The 27,819-nt window shown below is 40.4% G+C and overlaps 1 protein-coding gene across 2 annotated transcripts in view; it reads left to right on the top strand.

Annotated features, from left to right (window-relative positions):
- Positions 1-238: 238 nt before the first annotated feature.
- LOC110088643 (suppressor of tumorigenicity 14 protein) overlaps positions 239-27,819 on the top strand; it is a 32,457-nt gene continuing 4,876 nt past the window's right edge. For both annotated transcript variants that reach the window (XM_078389837.1, XM_078389836.1), the window contains exons 1-11: positions 239-1,079; positions 1,235-5,390; positions 5,480-5,518; positions 9,105-9,321; positions 13,332-13,474; positions 14,289-14,386; positions 16,550-16,662; positions 18,822-18,955; positions 20,367-20,471; positions 21,666-21,785; positions 26,834-26,953. In XM_078389837.1, coding sequence (XP_078245963.1) covers positions 5,165-5,390; positions 5,480-5,518; positions 9,105-9,321; positions 13,332-13,474; positions 14,289-14,386; positions 16,550-16,662; positions 18,822-18,955; positions 20,367-20,471; positions 21,666-21,785; positions 26,834-26,953 — 1,315 coding nt within the window. In that variant the 5' untranslated portion in view covers positions 239-1,079; positions 1,235-5,164. The remainder of the gene's footprint in view (positions 1,080-1,234; positions 5,391-5,479; positions 5,519-9,104; positions 9,322-13,331; positions 13,475-14,288; positions 14,387-16,549; positions 16,663-18,821; positions 18,956-20,366; positions 20,472-21,665; positions 21,786-26,833; positions 26,954-27,819) is intronic.

Raw genomic sequence — 27,819 nt, 5'->3', positions numbered from 1 at the left:
ATACATAAAAACTGGGAATATAATAGTGTGGATGATATTGACCTTGGTTTCCAGTGACATATCCTTGTACTGTATTTGGTCTTGTCTAATTCCTTCATAGCTGCCCTCCTGAGACTCAAGTCTTCTGATTTTCTGTCTGCAACATACATACATACATACATACAGACAGACAGACACACACACACACACACACACACACACACAGAGAGAGAGAGAGAGAGAGAGAGAGAGACACTTCACTTCACTTTGTTCGTTAATCACATAATTTTGATTTAATTATTTTCTTGTGGGAATGCCATCACAAGAAATCAGTTATTTAAACCTGTGTTGCTATACAATATGCTCTGAACTGGTATTACATGTAAACAAAGGAACTAATATTTTTGAGTTGAAGCTGTGCACCATTATGTTCAACATCTTCAGACTTTAAAAGAAAGTTCTTCAGCCATACCCAAACAGAAACAAAATCCTTCATTCTTGATCACAGTTCTTAATTGAATTAAATTTTGCTTCCATGTTCTTGGTGTTTTAAAGGATTCGTGGTGTATTTTTATTTTTATTCAGTTGATCAGTGAATACTGGAGTTCTTTCTTGCAACCTGTAACCTGTCCTTCTTTCTCACCCTTTTTAAATAACCAGTGTGGCATGTGTTCTTTGACAAAATATAACTAAAATCTGACAATGCTGTATAAATAACTGTAGGTTTGTCTGACTCGTGCATTGCTAAAGGAGAGGCTCTCATTTTCTATTTACATGATCGTACCTGTCTGGTTTGGTAAAGAAAGAGTTACTGTGGGGGTGACTTACTTTTCTGCTTCCCACCTACTACCTGCACTGCTAACAGGCAGAAGATTTTTCGGCAGCAAAGAAGGATCAACGACAAGAGTCAAGCGGACAGGCATTCTTTCCAAGCAATCTTACCAGTAAAGATATCCAAGTTCCTTTCAGGATTTTGAGATTTAAAACTGGACAGGAAAACACCCAAGAAATCAACCATGATGCAGTCTTTTTCCTCCAAGAGTCTCTCTATTATTTACAGCATACCTATGCCTAGTGATTCACACCTTCCTTCTGGACTGGTGAGAAATTGCAGTTTGATTTCCTCGTGCACACATTCTTTCAACATTCCTCATGAATAATATGATAATTATTCTGTCTGCAGGACTGTGAGAGAATTGTGTTGCTTTTTTTGGCAAATGGATTTTGTTCTTCCTTTTCTTCTCCTCTTTCACAGGATTCATCTCTTCTCTATAGCCAACCTTCACAAAGAGATATTACAGGTCTGAAGCATTCCTGTGGGAAAAGAACTGTGCATTTATGGAGAAAACGTATTTTAGAAATGTTGCCTTTGATTATCTTGACCATCACTATAATTGTCTTGGTCCTGCACTATGCATTATGTAAGTGGCATTATTTTAAACTACTGCACCTGGAGGCACATAAATACTTACTGATATTACCTGTCATTTACTTTCTTTCAGGAAGGTTAAATTTATTTTTCCCTAGGTGTGTTTGTGAGTCTTCTTTAGAATTCTATATTCCAGTAATGCACAAGCTTCATTATAACTGTTCAGAATAATGTCCAAAATGTTGGCTTGGCATGTGAATCAAGTTAGGCAATGGACTCAATCTAGCAAAGAAAGCTAGGAGCTGAAAAGCTATGTTTTAAGAGAGTGGTCATGTTACCAGTGAGGTGGATGGATTGAGGAGGGCATTGTATATTGAACCCATGGTCTGCATAGCATAAGAAATCAGATACACCAATCATTTGTTATGCATTTTCCATAAAGACTATTTTTAAGTTGTTTTAAAACACAGAGACAAAATCAAATAATACAAGGAAATAAGATATTTTGCATGGTTTGGGTAACACCCCCCCACACACAGAGATCTTCAGATAGTAACAATAGTAGAGGCTATTGTCCACTGTTACTTACTACAAATAAATTTATGAACAGTCTTTTTTTCATTTTCAAAATGAATTTCTGTTGTAGCAGGAAAGGTGGTCATCCATGATGTCATTTTTAAAATAAAATCAGCGGGAGTTTGATTAAGGTTGTGAGGAGAATTGTCTTTGGGGGGGGAGCCCAAATTACACAGAAGTTAGGCTGTTGTACATGTGGTTTCCTGGTCATTTCTTTCCAGCAGTAACACCTTGCCTTTGTTTGTTTGCTTATTAATGTCAGGCATCCCTCTTTCAGCTCCCACATTCACTTTCATCTACATTGGTGGAAGCGTTGAGATTCCTAACCTGTCCTACTCAAGTGATCTAATTCATCCCAAGTCACATACATTTATACTGCAAGCTGAAGCAGTCCAGAATTATGTAAGTTTGATTATGGAACATACAGAATGAACTTTAGTTCAAATGTCATTTATTAGTTTTTCCCAATGAGAAGGATCTTGTTGGAGGAACTAGAACAAAGATTCACCACCTTTGAATCCCTGATGTTCTTGGGCTCCCAGAAATCCTGGCTAGCACAGCTGATCGTAAAGGGTTCTGGGAGTTTTAGTCCAAGATCATTGTGCAGCCTAAGGTTGGGAGCCACTGAACTAGAATGTGGATGCAGCATTGAGAGAGATATTAAAAAAAACATTTTCAGTGTTTTTAGTTTCCTTAATATCAGTGTCTATGCCTAGAAACAGGATGCTGGCTTGTTATGGAGGGAATTTTCTTTGTGAGAATTTTACAGAGCTTTCCTTGGCACTAGACATACTGAGAACACTGATTTGAGACTCCAAGTGGGCCTGTGAAGTATAGCATGTCACTGGGGCAGTAACCCATAAGATCTTGCACTTGCATATCTGGTGCCCATTACAGAGGGAGAACTCTTTCTCTTCCTTTACAGCTGGTGGCTTATGCCTCCTTGCAGACGCTCTTCACAGTCAAACCCTGATGTTCATTGCATGAGTGGTTTGATCCAACCTGCATCTTTGCCAATAAGCAGGGCAGAAAATTGTCCATTAGTTTTATTTTATTAAAGGGCAGACCTGTCCCTTTGATGTTCTGCATTAGAACTATGGGTCAAATACAATGTAAATGTAAACTAGAATGGATCCATTGAATGAACTGGAGTTGTTACATGAATGCATATGTACGTTTAGTTGATTCAATAGATCTGTCGTAGCTGGGACTAAGAACTACAATTGTCTCCAAATTCCAGGTTGTTTGGATTGTCATGAACATGCTTCATCAATTGTCATCTTCAATTGATGACAATTGAATACAATCTATAACTATCTATTCAATCTATATCTATATAATCTATAGTACAATCTATAACTTCAACAGTTAATGTTGCATAAACATCACAGTTTATAGTTCCCTACCATTTATATACTCACATACCAACCATGTGTATATATAACTGCCAACTTAAGATCACTTTTGCTGCATTTGATGAAATGGTCTTTAATCCAGAAGGTCTTGTTCCATAATAAATATGTCAGTCTTCAGGATACCAATAGAAAGACTCTTTGTTGTTTTTGCAATAGTCTAACACAGTAACCCTGCTTAAACTTATCTCTTGAGCCATCCTGAATTACAATGCTTCCTATTTCCATATCTTGTTAAGCTGAATTATAGATTGTTCTGTTTACACAGATATAACTTAATATTATTTTCTTGTGTTGTTCCTGGCATTATCAATTTATATTTAAAGTACAGTCCACCCATTCCTCTTTCCAATATAACAATAGTTGCTTTCTTATGTTTTTATCCCAAGTTTACTGCTTGTGAGATCAATACACTCTTCTCGGTATGCACTAACAGGAGGCTTGAAAAAACAAAGCATCTCTCTGTTAGTGGCATTTCCTACCTGAATTGTTCGTGCATCTCAAAGCTGCTTTGTACATCAATGACATGGGTTGCCTATGACCTGATTAGAAGCCTGAAATGACCTCAATCTTAAGTGGGCTAAATTCAATCTGATTTGCTTTTTTTCAGCAGCCTGTGCTTAGTTAAAAATCAGTGTCATGCTCCTTGTAAAAAATTAGCAAACTGAAGTGAAATGTGAAATTTATGTGAATTTATTCATTCCACTGATTTGCCACTTATTTTTGCTACGAGTAGCTATAAAACAAATAACATACTTTTAAATTGCACAGTACTTCAGAAATGATATGTTTCCATCATAACAGAGGTTTTTTTTGTTGTTCTTTATATTTAGCCTTCTAATTGTTTAACTATCAGTTTGCAGAACTGTATGGCTCTTCTGCCTTAGAAAATTATTACTTGAAATCTGTTATTGCTGCATTTAGGTAAGCCATTTTCTTCTACATTCTTTCATTGCATAAATAAATGACTCTTTGTTGTCTTTTAGCTAATTTTCTATTCATGTTCTCAGGAAACATATGACAGCAAAGCAAAGCAGATTGTATCAGGAGGACCTGAGAGTTTTGCTTCAATTCTGCCAAGACAGCTTGCAATTCTAAATATTCTCCTAAATCTCATTCAAGCGACCCCCACTTTTTAAAAAGGCCATTTTAGCCAATTCCAGTCTCTTTCTTTGTGTGTGTGTGTGTGTGTGTGTGTGTGTGTGTGTGTGTGAGTGAGTGAGAGAGAGAGAGAGAGAGAGAGAGAGAGAGAGAGAGAGAGGGATTGGAGGGAGAGGAAGGGGGGGAGAGGAAGGGGGGGATTGTATGGCTTCACTACTGTGCCATCCTCAGTTTCAATTGTCTGAGATTGTCCTTCATAGCTGATAGGTACAGACATCATCATTTAAGTTTATAGAACTCTGCCTAGTATGACATTTAGACTCACAAACAGATTTCTATAAGTACTTTGAGTCACATTTGATCATCTTGCATCTTGCACAGTCTTTAAAAAGCAATTTGATCTATTGGGCTTAAGATGTATTTAAGCATTTATCAGCCTGATTCCTCATGTTCAAATTCCCTCTCCTCTGAGAAAGCCTTCTCAGAACATAAGCTTTACATTGGTTCCCCATAACTATATACTGCGATAGATTATTACTTCTTGCCCAAGTAGGAGACAAGAATCATGGATGACCTGAGGTATACCGTTACAGAAGGTTATGCAGCATGTATATTGAAAGATGACTATTATAATTAAACGCCTAGCTGGCATTGCCTTCATTGGAAGTTTTAAAACAGAGGTCGGAAGCCCACTTGTCAGGGATGCTTCAGGCATCTATTACTGTACATGAATCTTATTTTGTTATCTTCCTCCAGTGAAGGAAAAAATGGCCTTCGAGCTTACTACTGGAGCACATTTTGGGCCCCACAAGACATGGTTTTCCTTATTAAAAATTTGTCTTCAGTGATGCAAAAGCAAATCATTAATAAGAGGACTCCTTCAGCTGCAAATAGTACCACAGAAATATTACCTTTAGAAGAAGAGTTTGATATTATTACCCTGGAGCTGTTTGGTAATACGACATTATGTACTCTTTCAATGCTCTTAAAAATTCATGTGTGCGTACAATTCATTCTTTTTAACAGCCTCTAAATGATTTAGTTTCAGATTCTGTGGACTATGATATGACACTGAAATCAGGTAAGTGCTCTTCCCCCACCCCTTTGTGTGCAGTGTCAGCAAATGTTGAGGCTTTTTCATCTAGTAAGGGGTGATGTGACACAGGCAGAAAGTGGAAAGGCAGGAGTTTTTCTCTCTTTCTCATAATACTAGAACTTGGGATCTTCCAGTAAGGTTGAATGGTGGGTAGGGCTGCCAAGCCTGAGCCCTGGCAGAAGTCTCAGAAAATAGTTATGAGTTATTGGGTTTGGGGACAGAAAGACAGATATCAGTGTGAGCATCACTGGAGGAGAAGTTAGTTTGGTTTTTGGGCTTGTAACATTTCTGGAAACACTGGTCACTGGCTCAGCATAAAGGTGTTAATGTATTTTAATTTAATTTAATTTAATTTATAACAAGCCTTTCTCCTCAAGATGACTCAAGGCAGCTTACAATATCAAACAATATCAAAAGCTCAAAACAAATTATTATTACAACAATAATAAAAAAAGTAAACGTGGGTGATGTGAAGTATACCATCGCATAAGGTTGTGTAGTGTGTGTATTGAAAGGTTACTATTATATTTACATTCCTAGATGGCAGTAAGGTTATGAAATTAGTTGAACACAGTCGAAGGAGGACTATGTGTGTTTTGAAAAAGGTACGATGGCCCAAAGTGCATGCCCCTGGTGGTTCTCCCTTCCCATCCAAGGCTTTTTGCTGTGGTGATATTGGCACAGCTTTGCCATTTAGAAAAAGCCAGGGAGTGGAGCACCAGTGCCATTCATGATTCACAAATCCAAGCAGCTGGAGGGGTGGAGGGAGAGTGCTTCCTCTCCCAATTTTAGTTTTCCCCCTCCCTGTGACATCACAAAAACCCATGTGCCATTGTGAAGTGACCACAGGATGGAACAAGGACCACTCTCAGAGCAGTATCCCATTCAGTGCTCATGGGGTTAAAAAGATGGCCAGAGAGTTGAATAGAAGAAAGAGAGAACTTCAAAGTAATAGAGTAACAGGAATCTCAGCTACTGGTGCCAAAGGAGGAGGCAAGTGGCTGCTGAAAGCTCCAGTAAAGCGCAAGATCTCACCTGCACACTCCAGTCTAAAGGCACCAGGGAAGGCCCAAACTGGGTTGTGTATATACATCCTGTTGCAGCTGCTCCACCAATCATTTCTCAAAGCTGTACATGTAGAGGAAAAAACATGCATCATTGTTTAGGTAGCTTCTTTTTTCCTTTTTGCATATGGAAGTATCCTGTTTTATATTTGTTCTGTCACTCTTCTTAGTTTATTAAACTTTATTGAAATATTGCACTTCTACAATTGCATGTGTGTGACTGTGGAAAGATTAGTGCTTTGTGTGCTTTGAGTGGGTAGGTCACAAAATTAGGGAGCTGCATACCTCTTCTTCCCACCCCTCTGGGCATAGCTGTTTGCACAGATAATGCTGCAGAGGTGGGGATGAAATGAGGTGTCTCTTACAGCAGTGGTCCCCAACCTTGGGCCTCCAGATGTTCTTGGACTTCAACTCCCAGAAATCCTGGCCAGAAGAGGTGGTGGTGAAGGCTTTGGGGAGTTGTAGTCCAAGAACAACTGGAGGCCCAAGGTTGGGGACCACTGTCCTGCAGGATGGCTCAGCTCTCATCTGTAAGCTCTTTATTTGGGTAGAGAGTGGACTGGGAACTTCTACATTTTCCACAAGGACCTAGAAATTGAATATTGTTTCACAGGTCCCGGTTTGCATTTGAAATGACTGCAGATTTTAATCTACTTATGATGTCGATTTCATTTGTATCCGAAAGTGTTAACATATTAAGCCCATCAACATGAGAAGCAGGATGGATGGAGGGGGTGGTCACTCTCTGCCTCTCCTCTTTGTGGATGTCCTGACCAAAGCCCACATATGCTTTCTGGAGAAGGAAGACTCAGGCTGTGTGTTCTGAAAAGGAACTGTCATTAGAGCTGGCTGTTTTTTAAATACACATTGGCTTTATTTATACCCTGAGCTGAACAGGGTATAAATGGGGATGAGGAGAATGGGGTCAGCAAAGAAGATCGAGGTTCCCTATATCTGTCTATTGCTACCCCACGTGTCATGAGAATAGGACTTCCAAAAGGTACCAAAGCTGTTTTCTCTGCTCCAAACCTTCCCTGCAGATGAGAAGAAAAGTTTCCTTCAGTCTTTGGGCATTACTGCTGTGCCCTGAGGCATGTCGATAAAAGATTACAGCATGATAACAGCAGATCCGTTCTATGAGATGTTTTGTCCTTCCAAGTTTTACTGAAATAAGCTAAATGATCTGTGAGAAGAGTAATTATTTATCGCTACAGACAGGGAACCTGATCTTGGAATGAACTAAAAGAAAATGCTCATGAAGTTTAGTAGTTTGAGAAAGTTTTGAGCTACCATAGCTTCCTTGTCTCCTAATTAAATCACCATTTATTATTTGTTTTAATTATAGGCCAGCTTTTCCCCAGACAGTGAGATCCAAGGCAGCTCACAACAAAATTAGCATAGCTATAGGTAAAAGCAGATAGGGAACTAACATACTAAAATACAGTTAAACAAACAGTAAAACTTTATTACATTAAAATGCTATCCTAATACGTATACAACAAGAAATTTTAAGCACAAGACCACTCTGTTAAAAGAGCTTTCCTCAATAGCTTGGACACTTCATCTGTGAAATGGGCATGTTTAAATTCATAGGCCAAAAGCAAAACAAAACAAAATGGGCTTGCTGTGGTTATGCCAGCTCTGCTATTGTGCAAGTGCCGCTGCACAACTTCAGAAGTTGACAACCGCATATATGAAGAGGTATTGGATCCTTCTTGCACACGCTCAGAAAAATACTCAACCACCTAGTGTCTTAGCATTATGCCATACTAGCTGCAGGCCAACTCACTTCTTCCGAAGCCCGAGGAACTGGAAATTACAAAATGTTTAAGTCATACAAAGGAGGGAAATGATCGATTCTCAGTCATTCCAGAGAAAGTTAGACAGCCATCTGTCAGATATACTTTAACTTGGATTCCTGTACTGAACAGGGGTTTGAATTTCATGGCATTATAGGCCCATTCCTATATGAATGAAATGAAAACATGATGAAAAACGAAGTTTGAGTCTGGCAGTTAACAGAAAACATTATTCCTAAGCATACCAGTGATAGGGATTAATCTGGTAGAACTCAATGAGATTTACTTGTGAACAACTGTGTTTAGGATGGTACCATAAACAGAAAAACAAATTGTGGTCACAGCAACTGTCAACCATTCTTTGTTCCCTTAAACAGATGTGTCTTATTTCTCCATTAATTGAAACGCTTAGACTACTTTGCATTGAAATAGCTGACAAAATGTTCTGGTTTTACAGAACAAAGAAATTCAAGTTGTCTATTCACAAAGCAGGAGCATAAAGAAGATTCTTTTACACACTTTTTGTGCCTCAGCTCTGTCCCAATGGGAAACAATTTCATAGGGTGGGAAAATGGCACAGACCTGTTGCACCACAGATTCTTATCTGGTGGGATGGCCAAGCTTGCCATTGGGCTTTATTTATCTTTTAATTTCTTCTTAGTACTGCTTTGCAGCTGCTGATCTTTGTTTTTTTCTTTTACCTACCAGTGGCCTTTGACCTCTATGCAAAGCCTGGTACTAACAGAACATTAACACTGTTGAATCCTAAGAAATCTTTTTATCAATGGAGGCTGAGAGTTCCATCTGACTATGTTGTGAGGCTGGTAGTTGTTACATCTCATGAAGTGATTCCCGGAAGTTGTGCCTCACACAGACTATCAGCATATGATTTCCTTCTCCCCTTGCAGAACAAGATCATAACAAGGTAGGAGGCTAAATTCGTATCTGATGCAGCAGACACAAGCCTCAAATCGTAGAACTGGGGTTTATATAGCACTATAGTTGAGCATACGTTTTGCATGCAGAAAGCTATGGGTTCAAACTTGCTTAATAAATCTTAGAGCACAGTTACACATGGAAAAAGGATGACAGTTGAATTGCATTTAGTTTGTTTGAATTGATATTTTAAAAAGGTGAATACATGTAAGTGCAAATTGTTTTGACAGGTAATCGTATTACTTTGATGGGTTTTTTTTTTTTTTGCTCTTCCAGAGAATCGTTTATTTTAATTTGGATGTAAAATTGATTTACTTTGTACCGTTTTGCCATATGTGATTACATCTATTGGCTTATATTTTTTTCTACTTTGTTGTCCCCCAGTGTGAGTGTCAAGCACGTATTTCTCTTATTGGACTGAAGTGTCCTGCAGTCTAAATGTATTTTCCCCCAGTCTGCTTTAGCACTGTATCACTTATCAGTTTGCAATATCCTACGGTCAAAATATATATTTTTAAAAATATGTTCCAGACTCTCTTAGTGCTATATCACTTAGAAATATTTTTTTTTTAAAAATACAACTAAGAATGGATATATAATTGCAAACATGGTAGAACACATACTATAAGGAAATACAAAATTTTTATATGAGAAAAAAATTCATTATGGAATGATCACTATCTGCAGGAGCCCATAAAATGAAATTGTTTTAATGGACACAATTTAAACATCAGAGTTAGACTAAAAAGTCGATACAAAACTTTTTTTAAAAAAATGGATTAAAAATTAATGCAAGGGACACACACAGTGACACAAATCCTACCAGACTGCCATGTGAATTTAAATTGATTACTTCAATTCTGATACAGAGTTTTGATTTGTTTCCCCAGTAATGTAACGACACTTTTAGAGAGCAAATTCTAGTATAGGACAAACATCTGCCTCAGGTCCTGAGGGGTCAGTTTCAGAACAGACATCGCTAAGCTCGGAAATTTTCCTTAGAAAATGAAAAGAAATGAATTTCCAGAATTCTCCAGCCTACACAGCCAATGACCATACGGGTTGGAAGATTTCAAGTTCTATAGTTTAAAAGTAACTTTTTCAGTCTCAGATCCATGTCCAGACTAAGCACATGACAAAGGAGAGTTAAAGCTAGATCTGGATCTCTTGGTAGATCTTTACATACCATAATTTACAAGAGACAAGCAACAATTTCTGGTTTGCTGTTGTTTGACAACCTGCAGCAAACAACCACCCAAATACTGCTGAAATGTAGACAGCTTGAAAGAACCCAGAGTGAAACTTTGTGTGGAAGGGCTGTGTCTGCTTTTCAATTATTCAAAACAGGCTTCAAAAAACAGGTCTAGATAGAAAGGTGGAAGGCATACAGGAACAGACAGACTATATAGTTTAACTCATCTTAATGCATGCTTGAATTTCTTCCTTTGTGGTTACAGCTTGTGTTTTCTTATACTGTCCTCAATTTCAAGTTCCTTTTTCTATTCTCAGCAGGGTTACAGTCATCCTTGCTTCATCTTTACTGGCAAAACCCGTGGGGGTTTCTTTTATATAAGTTGGATCATGTGGGGGGGGGGTACTTATGTTTAAGCATTATGTTGGAAACCACCCAGAAGAGTGGCATACCTCTCAATGGGAGGTATACAAATTTAACAAAAAAAAAAATCCAAGAATTCTGAATGATTGAAATCCATAAACACCTGCACAGCTTCTACAAAAAAGAAGAAAGTATAAAAATCAACAAAGCCTGGCTCCCAGCACTGAAAAATACAGCCCGCAAAAACAGTCAATGAACTCTACCCAGCCACAAGGACCAGTGATCACTGCACACAAAAAAGACTAGCTAATGACACCCATCACTCACAGTGACAGATCATCTCCCCCTTGTCACAACAATACACCCATAACAAAAAACACCCAATCTCCTGAAAAGAACAAAAAGCTAATACCACAGCTACAAATACTCACTATCCCACACACTACATCAAAACACAGAGTTCTAACTCCTGTCCTCTGAAGAGGCGGGCCACAGAAACTGGTGAAATGTTAGGAAGAAAAACCTCGAGAACATGGCCAAACAGCCCAAAAAACTACAACAACCTATTCTGAGTGAGTTTTCAATAATTTATGGATGAATCTAAGGATTCTGTTTCCACAAGCATGAGATCTGCCCACACATGGTATGAGATATCAATACGTGGGGAGCAGAGAAGATATTTTAAGATCAAATACTGTAGTGGCCATGTTAAAAGTGGCAATTTGTTAGAAGAGAGATGATTTTCATCACATGAGCTTCCTGATTTACCATGTCTTGCAAATTACCTTGTTCTGCTTTGTGACTGATTATCTGGAGTTAAACATTGGCTTTGTTTCTATCCTGATTGCTGAAACAAGACGTTTGGAAGAGATGGCATCTCTGAAACATTCAAGTGTGTCATTTTCTAATAACATGCCAACCACACTCCTAATACACTTCTAATAACATGCTGAATAGACTCCTGTACTGCAGTGAGTCCTGGACCCTTTCTTCATGGCAGGAGAGGAAGCTGAACACGCTCCATATGTGTTGTCTCTGATGCATTTTTGGCATCACTTAGCAGGACAAAGTTCCAAACAGTGTAGTCCTGGAATGAGCTTGAATTGTTAGCATGTATACATTACTGAAACAGCGATGTCTACATTGGCTTGAGCATGTTGTGAGAATGGCTGATGGTCGGATTCCAAAAGATCTCCTATATGGAGAATTAGTGCAGGGAAAGCACCCCAGAGGGAGACCACAGCTGCAATACAAGGAATGGACCTCAACAGATAGGAAACCTTGGCAGGATCTGAAGGCCTTAGGAATGGACCTCAACAGATGGGAAACCTTGACATCTGAGTTTTCAGCCTGGAGGCAGGCGGTGCAGCATGGCCTCTCCCGATTTGAAGAGACACTTGCTCAGCAGACCGAGGCAAAGAGCCAGTCCCGAAACCAGCAAAATCAGGAGCTGGACAGGGGATAAATTGTATTTGTCTTGGTGTGGAAGGGATTGTCACTCTCAATTTGGCCTTCTCAGCCACACTAGATGCTGTTCCAATATCTTTATTCAAAGCATGTTACCATAGTCTTTTGAGATTGAAGGATGCCGACTAAAGCTGAGTAATATAATCTATTCTGATTCTTAATCTGTTGTAGTAGAAGCAATGCATTTTTTAATAGCACCTTCTTCTTTATGTGTGTTAGAAGCAATCCATTGGTGCGTCTGGAGCAGAGGAATCAGCCAATATAGGGTGCTGTTGTAGCTCAGGAGACATCCAAATGAACTACAGTGCATTTCATCAGATGCATGAAGTAGTAAGGTTGGTCACACATGTAGATGTGTGTGGACATGCATATACACATCCACACACAGACATGGACACACACACATGCACACACCATTAGGAGCAGGATTTATATACAGTGAGATCACAGCACTGCTGTTGTTGAAAGGGCATTGTGCTTATGTTGGACACATGCAAGGTGTAATACACAGATGGACAACTTGTGGGCTCCAAAGTGTCAGTCCCATAAGTTCTGGTTAGCATAGCCAATGCTGATGGATGATGAACTGCAGTATAAAATTTGCCCGTCTGATTGCTAACTGAATTACCACTGGCCCAGTTTGGGCATTACGATCCCTGATCATTTAATTCGCTCTCTTATCATGCACTCCATGGTTTCAGAGCAGGTTTCAAGAGGAGAGATTCCTGCTTACATGTAATTTGCTTGTTTTGAAGGTGCTACAAAACTCAGTAATTTCTGTTTCAGCATGAGATAGCATCCTTTGTTCAGCAATATCATAGATCAGTAACTCTATATTGTCCAGAGAATTTGGCAGGTTTCTGGCCTTGAAATTCTTCTGTTGGTTTTACTCCAAGCTTCGAGGAAAACTATTTGCTGTCTGCTATGACACATGTAAAACAATTAGTAAGCTGCTAATCAGTCTGAATGTGTTTCAGATGGTGTGGAGTGTCTGGGGCCTGGACGCCCCCCCTTATACGCTTAACATCATCAAGTAATGTAATGCTGGTCACTTTCTCTTTGGACCGAAGAAGAGAGAACAATATATTGAAAGCGTATTTCCAAGCGGTTCCAAAAATTGGTATGTAATCATAAGGGTCAAAGGTATTGTTTGTGCAGAATTTTTTCAAAATTACTAAGAATATGGAAAAATAAGCTTCCTGACCTACAAAAACAAACAAACAAACCCTGCCAGGATCTTCAAGTGATCTGACAGATTCCGGGAGTTGTAATCCAAAAAAATTACTTTTTTCAAGCTCTGGAATTACCTTTTTTGGTTCATATACACTTTGAAATATTTTTGTGTGAATTGAAAGAGATAAAGATTTGACTCCTGTTTCATGGCAATGGGATGTACAGTGAGGTCAATGCCCATATGCAAGTAGAGATTCCTCAGTACAACTGGCTAAATTATGCTTCCACAAGGAGTTCCAAGATACCAACTTGCACAAGCTCCTTAGAAGTCAAACCAGTCATGCTGACGTCATTGTGTAACTAGTTGGGTCTGAGCAGGAGAACAGATTGCCCAGTAGAGGGCACTCATGTGTGCATCAAGGGAATATGCGTCCACACTCGCAATCTGAGTGGGGGGGGGGGGAAGACTGCAGGAATAATGCATGTGAACAAAAGAAATAAACAAATATCCAGAGTTATTGCCAATCTGGGAACCGATCAAAGTTTCTGAGTCCTGAATGGATTGTTATAGAGTACCAACTGCTTCTTCCTCACAGCCCCAGCTCTGCATGTTCAGTATTAGTAAGCAGTTTATATAGAGTGATACTAGTGGGCAGAAACAAGTAGCTTAAGGGTTTCTCTGAGGATGGGAAGCCTAGTAGTTCACTCTTCATGGTCTCCATGCTGCACAAAACAACAGTTCTGTTGCTCTTTTCTTTTAGTGTGTGGTGGCCGCTACATAGCATGGAATGGGACTGTAACTTCTCCTTATTACCCAAGTTATTATCCTCCAAGTGTTGATTGCCACTGGATTATCAGGGTAGGTACTCCTTAAAAAAAAGAAGAAGATGACGACAATGGTTTATTTTTTGCTGTTGTTGCTGCTGCTGTTTTTAAACTACCTTCCCTGTATGCTGCAATGCTCTTTGTCATTTTTGCCACAATGCAGTCTAAGAACTCTCATCAAATACTGATACTTTTTACCAGCATGGAACGACATCATTCTTGCAGTACTAGATTTTTTAGATCCACTAACTGAATCCTGATGATGCAGTGGTAAATTAAGGGCCAATAACATCAACATGCATGCAAAATGCCCTTTTCCTTTCATGACATGTGGCAGGCATTGGTTCATACACTAGTCTCCTTCCAGGTTCTGTCCTTGAGATGGATGCTCCAGATGATTTCACTGTATGATGATCTAAAACAGTGGTTCTTAACCTTTGTTACTCGGATGCTTTTGAACTGCAACTCCCAGAAACCCCAGTCAGGACAGCTGGTGGTGAAGGCTTCTGGGAGTTGCAGTCCAAAACTCCTGAGTAACCCAAGGTTAAGAACCAGTGATCTAAAAGATGTAATATAAGGGGAAAGTATTCTCTAGTCAGATGCTATATTGCTGGGCCCATTCTCCCAAGAGCAATAGTTGGGTCAGCATGGCTATGCACAGGGCACAATGTTCTCTCCTGCCATATCAATGCAAGTCATGTAATTCATTTTTCTTCGAACAGACTGTAGTTTCTAGGGAACAGGCTGTTAAAAACTGACTAGTTTGCAATACAAAAACCTAAGATTTGCTTTATAGTAAACTGGGTGTTATTAACAACCCCTCATCATCTTGCAAAACATTCTGCAAACTCCAGTTTGGATTAGATAGCTTGCTTATTTCTCATTGTGTGACTTTTGTTGGGCTTTTATTGTATGGTGATCCAAACTGCATGATCAGTGTTACACCATCTATATTTTTGACTAGTGGTACATATTGCCTCAATCTACCTGTATTTTAAAATGGCTGTTCTTCTTAGAACAAAGCAAATTTCATAAATCCCAGAGCACTTCCCTGTTACAGGTACTTGATTGGACACCCAAATAAGCCTAGTGATTGGGCTTACATGCTAAAGTACTGGGCTAAATAGGTGGTGAGGGAGGGACCACATATATAAACTCTGACTCCTCACCATGGCATTACTACCTGAAACCTTGCTGTGCAAATGCCCTCAGGTTCCTAATCACTGGAGCTCTGTGAAGTGCATTTGCCCAAATCCACTTGCAGATTCCTCTTAAGACCCTCCCTGTGCAAAGCTCCCTAATACTGCCTGGTAAATTGGCTTGTTTGGAGACAGATCTACTCTCTACCTCCTGGTCATAAATTTACTCCTACACATGCTCAAGTGAACCCCTTAATTTAGCTATATTCCTGTTCATTGGACGCAGGAAGATTTGCTTCCTGATTTGCATTCCTATATATATACCGTATTTTTCGCACCATAAGACACACTTTTTCCCCACAAAACGGGGGGGTGGAAAGTCTGTGCGTCTTATGGAGCGAAGAAAACAGATTATATTTTCCTGTTTTCTTCTCCTAAAAAATGGTGCGTCTTATGGAAAGGTGCGTCTTATGGAGCGAAAAATACGGTACTTATTTGCCATCAACTTCCTACTCAGAAGTAGTTCACCTTTCTCTTCTTCTGTAGGCACTCTAGAACTGTGCAGTTTGCCCAAGGCTACACAGACTGGCTTTTTCTCCCAGGAGGCACAATGAGAAATTATATTCAAAATGTGTAGCTTCTTAGCCTTCTCACTGTGCTATTTAGTCGGCTGTTCAGAGGTACATTTCCATTATATTCAGTTGGGCTCACCAACAGATGTGTGTCCAAGGTTACAGTCTTACTATATCAATGCTGCAGCTCTGTATCTATTTTGCTGATGTTTAGTCGTTAAGTCATGTCTGACGCTTCATGACCCCATAGACCAGAGCATGCCAGGCCCTCCTGTCTTCCACTGCTTCCACAGTTTGGTCAATTTCATGTTGGTAGCTTCGATGACACTGTCCAACTATTTGTGTATCTATTTATCTGGAAGTAAACCTCATGGAGTTCATTGAACAGACATGTATAGCATTGCACTGTTCATGCATTCTGAACTAATAGCAGAATACAAGGGCTAAACATTTCATACCTTCTAAGTACTGTTTTCAAAATCTTAGGCACCACTACCTGGATATAGATTGTTGTTAAAAATTCTGGCAGTACATGTACAGGAGCAGTCTCCAGGATCCAATAAATGTGACAAAGATTGGCTAGAAATTGATGGAGTTAGGTAAGCTATAACCTAATCTGCTATTTATCTTTTTTTCAGTATTTCAGTATTATATTCAATTACCAATAATAACAGGAAACAAAGAGGAAACAAAAAAAAAGAGGCTTCCAAGAATTAAATTGTATCTCTGTTGTTATGGTCTTGTGTCTCTATGGTATAACTGAAAGTCCATTTTCTGTTTTCAGTCAGCTAAGTAGGAAGATAAGAAGATGCAATCAACAAGGCTTTTAATATTTGAACAGCTCTGGGACAGAGGAGCCTTGCATCCTTATTTACAGACAATCCTCTGTTTTAAAGACAGCTTGATAGATTGTCCACTTCGAACCCAGTCAGCCTCTGAATTAGCAGGTTACTTTATCACAGTTTTCCCCAGTGTGAAGGGCTGGTCCTACTATTAGAAAGACTGAGGACACTGCCTCGGCCAGTAGATGTTGGGGCAGTGATAGTAATCTTCTGACTTTTCCTCACAAACTGTCCAGTTTCTCTGTGCTGTTGAAGGACACTGCTGTATATGACACAAAGTATTCAAGGTCTCCTCAACCAAACTGCTGCCTCAGGTGTGGCCTACTGCACTGCAGCCCAGTCAGCTTCTGTATGTTTACTCAAGAGAGGGTATCATTGTGAAGAGCACCTGGCCATTGGTAGGAAGGTTTACTTTCTTTCTTGGCTTCCTTCCTAGTTTTCTCCCTTCTCCTTTTTCCCCATCTCTCTCTCTCTCTCTGTTTGTGAGGGCCACCGCCTCACAAACAGGGAACTTCCAGTGTATCTCTTTCTCAGCCAATGGATTTATCTGCATCATTCCTCAGGGGTTTCTCAGGGTCACCAGCTGGAGAGAGTTTGAGTTCTTGGGGCTCCCTCTGCTCTACTTCTTCAACTCTCTCCCCCAAGCTAGAGTCTTTCCGAGCTTCTCCCTTTTCCCGCACCACATCTTCTTTATTCTTCTCCCCCTCGTTCATCCTTTCTCCTTTTCCTCCCTTCATTTTATCCCTTAAAACTGGTCTAGCCCTTTCCTTCCTGAGTCCTCCTTTCCCACACAGTTGGTGTGAGTTTTTTCTTCTTTCTCAGCAATATTCCAATTGATGGTCTTTTCACCTCCTCCTCCACAGTCACTGTTGCCATCCTGTAACCCTCGGTCATTAGGAGTGAGGACATATCACAAGCATCTTATCTTTCACCCTCAGGTAGCAGAATGTCTTGGGCTGATGCTATGATAAAATACATTTTACTTCTGTTTTAATTACAAAGTGATATCATGCAAGTATCCTTCATTTCCTGCAATGGGACTTTTCTATCCATTCTTCCCTGCCTCTTGCTTACCACCCTGCATTTTCTCTCAGTCCTCCAAAGAAGCATTGGGAAGCATAGAAAGAGTTGCAGCAAACATCTATTTTAAGAGCAGTGTCCACATTGGCATGGTCTGGTCTGGATTATAGTAGAATGACCGCAAAGGCCTCCTGGCACCAGTAAACCTTCCTTCTTACACTAAAATTTTGTGTCTAGGGAAAAAAAAACAAAGTCTTGTTGATTGTGGTACTTATCTTAGGCATATTAATTCACACTCTTACCACTAGACTAATCAAATAATAATGATATGTGATGTCATAAACCCAAGAGCTGTTCTGAATGAAAAGACAGTATTTATTGTATATAAATTTGTTCTGATGTTCTGTTCAGGCTACCCCCTTATTCCTACCCTTCTCTTTTCATATCTTTGCAGAAATTGATTGTATGAAAAATTTGGATATCTTTGTACTATATGAATTCTAACAGCAACACAGGATACAAATTTAAAATATAAATTAAGTAATAATTGAATAAAAATACACAATGGGGGTGGGACCAAAATTGCTCAATGAGGACTGTGTGACCAAAGAATTTTATCGTATTGTTGCTGTTGTGGGTGTGATAAAAAAACTGGGTAGGGGAGGAATGGAGTAGGAATGGATCTTCAATAGAGGGGCATTTTGTTTTAATATTTTTAGTAAGTTCCACTGATAGTATATGAATTCTAATAATGGAACCAGTAAAAAAATATAAATGATAAGATGAAGTTGTTCCAATGGCAACCTTAAAGGCAAGAATGAATATAGTGATTAATTGGGCTTTTTAAAATGTCATTTCATATGCCTCTAATTTAACTTCTGTTTCATCCTTCTCAGACATTGCAAACCAATCGCAGAAGGTGACCGAGTTAAGGAATATGGCTATTCAGTGGCGATCAGCTTCCATTCCGATGAACTCGTCACACACAGGGGTTTTTACATTGAATTCAGAGCTTTCAGTCTCACAGACTGTAAGTGGAGACAGAAATGGATGCTGTAGCTTTTGGAAACTGTGATTGAAAGCAAGGGCAGATGAAGAGATGCTGGGGATGTCGCTTAAGTTTAAGTAGGGATGGCCCAAGTTACAATCCTGCTGTTTCAAGCAGGGAGCAAAGTGCCCCCCCCACACATCATAACCATCACTGCCACCATGGTATTTGACCCTGCTGATGGATGAGGAGTCTTCTGCACTTACATGCTGCCTCTGGAGAAGGAAGAGGTAGACCAAAAACTGGCCTGTCATTAAAACCAGTTTTTAAAAGATCAGTTTTAAGAGGTCCTCTGGGAGCCAAGGCAGCTGGAAGGAATGTCCTGAGAAATTGCCTTTACCTCTTGATGTAAGAGAGAGGGGGAGGAAAGAAGAAAGGAAAAGCCAGCTTTAATAAGAAAGAACCAGTTGCTATACTATACTGCCTGCTTCTCTCTTCTCGGGACAGTAGGCAGAGAAACAGATGGAAGGAGACTAGATGCTTCTTTCTTCAGATCTGGGCAACATGGCAAAGAGAACACTCCTGGGCCAATGCTAATGGAAAGATCGAGCGGCATTTTTGTTGCCCCCCTCCCCACCTTCTATTGTCATTGGCAACTGTTTCAGTGCCACTAATGGTAGGGCTGAAACCATGCTTATGTTGTGTTTAAGAGACCTTATTGCATTATTAAAGCTTTAAAATTAGTAATGTTCTGTGGGTCACAGGTAATTTGAGGCCCTAGGGTTGGGCAATTTCAACAGGTTCAGGAGCCAATTTTATCCCCTCAAGTTCCCCCATGGATGCACAACCATCATAAAATGTGATGATGACAACAATAATAAGCACCTAGAGGTAACTGGATGTCCACTTCCATTTACGTTTTCATCCTAAACAATGCAGGGGCCATGAATCCTATTTAGAGGGGGAAACACTTCTCCTGGAATGGGCAATTCTCCTTTTTTTTATACTGAAGGGGGCATATATATATGAAATAATTATTAGGAAGGTAGCAAAGAGCCTTGGGCAAACATAGAGTTCTTCTTAAACTGTACTGTTTATTTAACACTCCCCTGTTTTGCCCTTCTTTCACCCTGATGCTGGTGATGCTTTGCTTCCATCAGCTGTGACCTTGGAACATTACTTTTGATGACTACAACCCCTAAAATTGCAGTCAAAACAGCCTGTAGTTTGAACAGGCAAATATTTGAAGGCCTAACTCTTATTGGTAGAAGGGTAGCCATGTTCTAAGGTACCACTGCCTCCAATCCATGGCCAATGTAATACTGTGGCCTAACACTTTAAGAGGAGAAGGAAATTAGAAGTAATTATCTCAGACACTGCAGGCATAAACTCCAATACTAATTGTTCTGTTATTCACTGACTGTAGTACTCTGAAATACTGTTGTTGTTTTAGCTTGTCCTAGACAATTTAAGTGTCCAGATAGAACATGCATTCCTTTAAACAGCAAGTGTGATGGATGGAAAGACTGCACAGATGGAAGTGATGAGACAAACTGTGGTAAGCTGATTCTGAGCTAACTGTTTTAATGTTTTAGATGCTTAGTGATGCATATGTTGGAGGAGAAGACATGTGATGTTAATAATAGGGAAAAAACCATAATTTTGGATTCAATAGATTCTCTGGTAGATCATGTAACCATCCAGTTATCGAAAATAAAAGAGTTGACAACTTTGGTCTACTTTAGGGTTGTCAAGTCTGAGGGCAAAGATTGAAGCCTCCTTTCTTTTGTCCAAGTAAGGAGGCAATGCTCAAGCAAATGGTCTGAAGAAGAAAGTTTGATTCTATTGTGTATGAAATGGCTTTAACACTTGACTAGCCATCTTATACTCATTTGCAACTTGCACCAGGGCCCATTGGGTCAGCACAAAGATGTTTTGTGCATATATTGTGCATATACTTGTTTAGGAGGAAACCTTCATTGCTCAATTCAGGAAATCTGCAGTGGCTGAAATCCTGTTGTATAGCTCTGTGCATGTAATGTGTACAGTGTTAGCATCTGTGGCAAATTGTTGCTGATCATAGATGATTTCAGGCTGAAATCATCAAAGAAAGCTTTTGCCGCTGCTGCTGTTATTATCATCATTGGGCATGCAGAACTGTGCAACAACTTTCAGATAGTGTCATTCCCCCGCCCCATGTGTACACATGCTATTTTGCTTTCACTACACAAGAGCCTCATACATCAGAAGTGTGTTTTCTCTTTTTCTCAGTTCCTGATTTTGGCCCTGAAATATCAGGAAATGGGAAACTATTTACCTCACAACTTGAAACTTCTCAGATGTATAACCATTCAGCTAAGCACTTTCAACTAAGCTATGCTCCTCATATACAGAGATTTGATGAGCACATGAGAACTAAAATAATGTCAGATAAAGCAAATATTTTCATCTACTGCAAATGATGAAATTAAAAGGGGTGCTAAAATATAGGGAACTGTGGAGACAGAGTTTCATTTCTTACTTAATTTGCTTTAATATTTTGTGGGGATTCTAACCAAGGGTTGGGTTGAATTGGGCCAGAACTAAGGTGTTGAATAGATTTCTTAAGATCTTGGTGAACTACAGTTCAAAGGAGTCATTAGAGGAAATCATGATAGTAAAAGTATTATGAATCAATATAGGCATTTATTATAAGTTCGTTGTCTGCTGTGGAGTGTTATGCTACAGACATGATTATACAGTTTTTCTCTAGGTTGTAACCCATCCAAGCCTGATTGTAGTAATGGGAAGTGTAAACACCAATCCAGAGCTTGCAAAGGAGAATCCAGCTGTGAGAATGAAAGCAAAGAGGAGGAGAAAGAAAGCAGTTGTGGTAAATCTGATGTAATCTAATTTTTAGGCATGGGCTTCAGCTTCAAAATTTATTCAGATTCCAAATAAATTGAGGGTATTTGTCCAAATCAACCCAAAGCAAAGCAAGAGAACCTGAAGCAGCACTTTAATCAAAGCAGGGTTCTTCAAAATCCCAAATATTGCTTCAGCTCTTTGGAGGTTAAAACAGATGTTTTGATTTTTAAAAAACAAACAAACCCAACCACTCATTGAGGGGAGGGGAGGCTAACAGAACCATGAAGCTCAAAGCAGAAGGAGACTGATAGCTCATATGTCTATGAAAAGCCCAGGTTGTCCTGGAAACCCACTCCTGGATCCTCTAGGAGAAAATTCTTCCTAAATGATCAGCGGCTATTTTGTGAGGGCTGCATGTTGGAGAATACAGAGGAACTCCTATGTGCCTTGCTTTCATTTTCTTCTTTAGTATTTAAATAACTCCTAATCTCAGCCTAATGAATTGAGTCTGTGTCATTTTGTACAATTTGATTGTGGTAGATCACAGTAACATTAGAAATGGCACCTATGGTATCTAAATTGCTTCGCTCCCTGCAGCTGTGGGGGAAGAAAGAAAGAAAAACAATGATCGCTTTCCCTGTATATTGGAGGGTTGCAGCCCTTCATTTCAGCCCCATTTTCATGTGTTTTTCTCACTGTTTGGAGATATACAGATACATACAAATACTTCCGAATTTTAGGATGTGTATTTTAGTGGGAGGGTTACAATTTGATTTGAAGCAAATTGATAGCAATTCTTGAGGCAAATAATCATTATTTGATTTATACATCTGGCAACCAGGGCCACTCTGGGTGGTTTACAGCAGATAAAACAACAGAGTAACAAAATAATACATATACAAAATAATAATACAATTGGGGCATAAATCAAATATCATAAAGTGCAGTAAAACAAATACAATAAATTACAATTAAAAGCATAAAATATTAGAGACAAGAAGCATGGTGGTGTGATGGATGATATTTTAGCAAACACTGTTGTATCATACAGCTGTTTGTTCAGAGAAGGCCTGCTTAAATAGCCAGGTTTTAACAGCTCCCTAAACGTGCCCAGTGAAAGAGCCAGGCAGATTTCAGGCAGAAGAGAGTTCCATAGTTGTGGGGCTACCAGAGAGAAGGCCTGATTTCTAGTGGTTGTTTTCTGGGCCTCTCTCGAGGTCAGAACTCTCAACTGCCCTGCCTGGGATGATCTTATAGGGCAGGCAGATCTAACTGAAGGAGGTGCTTGGCCAGATATCGAGGTCCCAAACTATTTAGGGCCTTATAGGTTAGCACCCTTACCTTGAAACGGGTACAGAAGCCAACAGGTAGCCAGTGTAAGGCGGCCAGGGTGTGGGAGACGTGTTGGTGTTTTCTAACCCCACTCAGCAATCTGGTTGCCGTGTTCTGGACCCATTGCAATCTCCAAAGTAGTCCCAAGGGCAGCCCCAAGTAGAGAGCATTGCCGTAGTCTAATCTCAAGACTACTAGCACATGAACCAGCATGGTGAAGGACCCGGTGTCAAGTAGGGGCGCTGGTGGGTGACCCGCTTTAGGTGAAAATAAGCGGAATGGACCACAGATGCTACCTGTGATGCCATTGATAGCACTGGGTCCAGAAGTGGTTGTATAGACCAGATGGGTGGGATATTAAATAAATAAATAAATAAATAAATAAATAAATAAATAAATAAATAAATAAATAAATACATACATACATACATACATACATACATACATACATACATACATACATACATACATACATACATACACCCAAGCTATGCACCTCATCTTTTGTGAAAAGAGTAACCCCCCAAAAAGACAGGGAGGCACCCAGACCACAGACACTAGGAGCCCCCACCCTCAGGATTTCCATCTTGTCCTGGTTCAGCCTTAGTCTGTTTTCCCTCATCCATCCCAGCATGACATCCAGGCAGTGCTCAAGGGACAAGACAGCAGAAGGGTGGAAGGAGAGATAGAGCTGAGTGTCATCCACATATTGGTGAGACAGAGCTCCAAAATTCCTGATAATGTCCCCAGCAGCCTTATATAGATATTAAATAGAATTGGGGAGATGATTGACACTACAATTGAGAGTCCATGAAGTACACAACATCTCCCCAAGCTGAACTCTCTGGGGACAGTCCTCCAGGAAGGATCAGAGCCAGGCCAAGGCCTGACCACCAATCCCTAATCCTGAGAGCCTCCCCAGGAGAATAACATGGTTGATGGTATCAAAGGCCACTGAGAGGTTGAAAAGGACCAACAAGAACGTTTTGCCCCCCTTAACATCCCTCAGGAGATTATCTTGCAGGGTGACCAATGCCGTCTCCATGCCATGACGTGTCCTGAGCCTGGACTGGAACAGATCAAAGCCATCAGTCTCTTCCAGGAGAGCCTAAAGCTGGTCAGCCACCACTCTCTCCACCAGCTTGCCAATAAATGGGATATTGGTGATGGGATGATAGTTGTTAATATCAGCAGCAGCCAGATTGGTTTTTTTCCCAGCTAGGCCTAATGAGTGTCTTCTTGAGGACGAGGGGAACCCTGCCCTCAAGGAGAGACCCATTAATAATAGCCACCATTCACTCAGTTGTTAACAGCCTGGCTGTTTTCAAGAGCTAGGCTGGGCAAGGATCTAGTGAGGAGGTGGTGGCCCTGAAGCGATCAAGGACCCTGTCAACCTCAGCTGACATCACAAGCTGAAATTGTGTTCAAATTTCCGGGCAAGGCGATGTGCTCGATGTCTCGGCTTGATCCACTGATAAAGAAGGGATATCTAGGTCCCGGCAGATGGCCTCCACTTTTTGTTTAAAGAAGGCTGCAAATTGGTCACAGGAGATGCTACTGGGAGCCCTGACCAATTCTGGATAAATCGTGTACAGTGCAGAACAATTCTGCTTGATAATCCTGAGCTTCGCTCAGGATTATCTTACAGCCTTCACCTGTAGGATTTTCTTACAGCCTTCACCTTGACTAAGTAGATATTGGATGCAATTTTAGCAGCATTTAGATTATTTACTGCTGGGGCCCATCTCCAAATGCCCTCTAACCTCCTCCTATTACGCTTCAACCCCCACAGCTATTAGTTATAGCAGTCAGCTGGCCGGGGTTGAGAATGGAGGGGGTGTTTAGGAATAATCATGTCAGCCACCATGGAGGTTGCTACATACTATTCATCCACCAGAGCATTGACAGGATAGCCAACAAGATCAGCCGGTATCCCTCGCATTGCCTCTTGGAAACCAACAGGATCCAATAGCCTGTGAGGGCGGACCATCTTAATGGGCCCCTGCTCCCCACAGGGGAGGGGGAAGTGCCACTGAGAGGTTACATTTTATTAGGTGGTGGTCCAACCATGACAAGGGGACTGATATCAAATTGGTCAGAATCGGTCCACTCTCTCCCTGGCATGTTGAGAATACCAGGTCTAATGTGTGACCCACCACATGGGTGGGACTGTTGATAAACTGGGACCTGTCCAAGCAAGCCATGGTTTCCAAGAACTCAAGAGCTGGACCTGTGGCTCCAACCTCAGCATGGACATTGAAGTCACCCAGGACAATTAGTCTGGGGGACCTCAGTGCCATGGCCGATATGAAGTCCACCAGCTCCGGAAAGGAAAGCACTGGGTTGCAGAGAGCACGGTAAACCATTTCCATCCCAAGTCCATCCCTTCTCCCCACCAAGTCCCAAGATGCTCAAGGCAGATGCCTCAAGTCCCAAGATGCTCAAGGCAGAAAGCCTAACAACCTCTAAAGTGTTTTTACAAATAATGGCAATTCCCCCTCCCTGACCTTCCAGTCTACCTTGGTGCCGTATGGAATATCCAGGTGGGCAAATTAATGAGAGGGTTACAGTCCCCTCTGGATCAAGTCTTGGATTAGCTGGGCCTTATTTAAATCAGATCTGGCATTTAACAGCATCAAGGATAGAGTGGAGGGTTGGCTCAGCAAGTTACCTTGATTCTGGTCGCTGGCAACAGAGCTGGAACAAGGGACAGATAATCTGGACTGAATTGAAGCAGATGGTATTCTCATACCCCTACTGAAAAATCTGTATTCATAATTTCTTTTTTAAAGCTGTCTTTCTTCCAAGCAACTAAGAGTGGCACGCATGACTTTGTGAGATGATTAGTTTGAAGATTATAACTATCCCAGTGACTCATAGTGAAAATCATGACTGAGTTTGAGTTCTAACCCAAGCATCCCATTTCTAGAGAGCTAATGTGATGTAGTGGATAAAAAATTAGAATTCTTGACCTGCTTAACCATGTTGGCTCATAGGGTGGGGTGGAAATGGTAAGCTACTTAAAAAGCATCTTGCATATCTTGAAAACCCAGTTGGGATCACTGTAAGTCAGACGTGACTTGAGGGCACATAATACACTCTCACTGTTCATAACCTATTCGCTACATGACAATGGCTCTCACCAGCTTCCTTTAGCATTCCAAGCATAATTGTCACATTTAAGAAGGGTGGGAAACCTTTGGCTCTGAAGATGTAATGGACTACCACTTTTCTAATCACCTTCAATTGGACATACTGCCCAGAGCTTCTGGCAGGTCTAAAGTATCTGGAAAGCAAAGTTTTCATACTCTTGGAATGTAATATCATAGGCAGAATAACTTCTATATCCTAGATATTTTAGACCAGTGGCCACAACATTGGATCACCAGAGAGGTCCCAAACAGAAAACTAATGTGTTCTTTTGGCTAGCTCTTTTGGCTAGCTCTTCTGTGAACCACAGAATGTGCTTTTTCTCACAGAGAATGTAATGAGTTGTGCACATGGCCTCAGAATCACAGCTGTATATCTTCACAATATGCAGTTATTCTAGTGGCAAAATAGAGCTTCTAGTTTTCCCTGCCCACATGTTCAAGTGATATGAAAAATTGCCAGACATTTATGAAATGATCCTAACAAACATAGCTTTGTAAAGATGTATTGAATTAATTTTGCTGCGTGACCTATGAGACAGCACCATTAACTTCAGTAACAGCTCTCTCATCTGTCATGGTGTCCTTCCAGGGTATAATAGTTGCTCACCTCATGCATACAAATGTCTGAATGGAAAATGTCCAATTAAGCCAAACCCAGAATGTGATGGAATACGAGACTGTGCAGATGGATCTGATGAAATGAATTGTGGTATGTAATCAATGGTTGAATTTCTGAAGTGAAATGAGATGCTTGTATGTGTTCCTGCAAGTATATCAGGACTGCACATCAAAAATTTCTGCATGGTGAGCCCTACCATTTGGCAATAGAAAAGAAAACGGGTATTAATGTTTTTTCCCCATCAAAATAACTCAACCACACAGCAGTTTTTGGAAGAGTTACTGGGGAGTGGGCAAAGTCTGGTTGTTATGGCCAGTTAGATTAGACCCATTGAATGAATGGGATGTGAATTTTTGTCCACTGCTATAAGGAAAAGAGGCCTTTAAGGAATTTGAAAAAGAGAAATGGTGTGCTCCATTAGCTATCAGTTCTGGTCTCATTTGCCCCCTATACTCCAAGCCTCCTATACTCCCCCTATACTCCACCCCATAAAAGTTTACTAGCAGATGATGCTTCTCAAGAATATTATGTAATATCATCCCCTCTTAAAATAATGATACAATAAAACAAGCAAATTTTTCCCAATGACTGAATGGGAAAATGAAAGATGAAGTGAAAACCAATGTTTTGATCCTGTGATTCGGTGCTGAGGGCATAGGTGGTCTGATGGGGCAATGGGGCTCTGTCAGTTACATGGGCAAAAGTCCATAAATTTCCGTGGAAGAGGCTGACCTGTATATGTACAAGGATGGGTTGACAGTGTCCCCTTAAGTGTAATTTTTTTAATTCAGGTATGTACTCCTAGGATACACAGTGTGATCTAGTGGATAGAGTGATGGACTAGGACTTAGAAAACCTGGGTTTGAATCCCCACTCAGCCATGGATGCCTACTGGGGGGAGTGGAACTGGTAAAGTCACTCCTTAAATATCTTGCTCACCTTGAAAGCCTATTAGG

This window comes from Pogona vitticeps, chromosome 3 (genome assembly GCF_051106095.1).
Source record: "Pogona vitticeps strain Pit_001003342236 chromosome 3, PviZW2.1, whole genome shotgun sequence".
NCBI lineage: Eukaryota > Metazoa > Chordata > Lepidosauria > Squamata > Agamidae > Pogona > Pogona vitticeps.
Note: the sequence above shows the minus strand (reverse complement) of the source record. Positions and strands in the feature narration are given on the sequence as shown.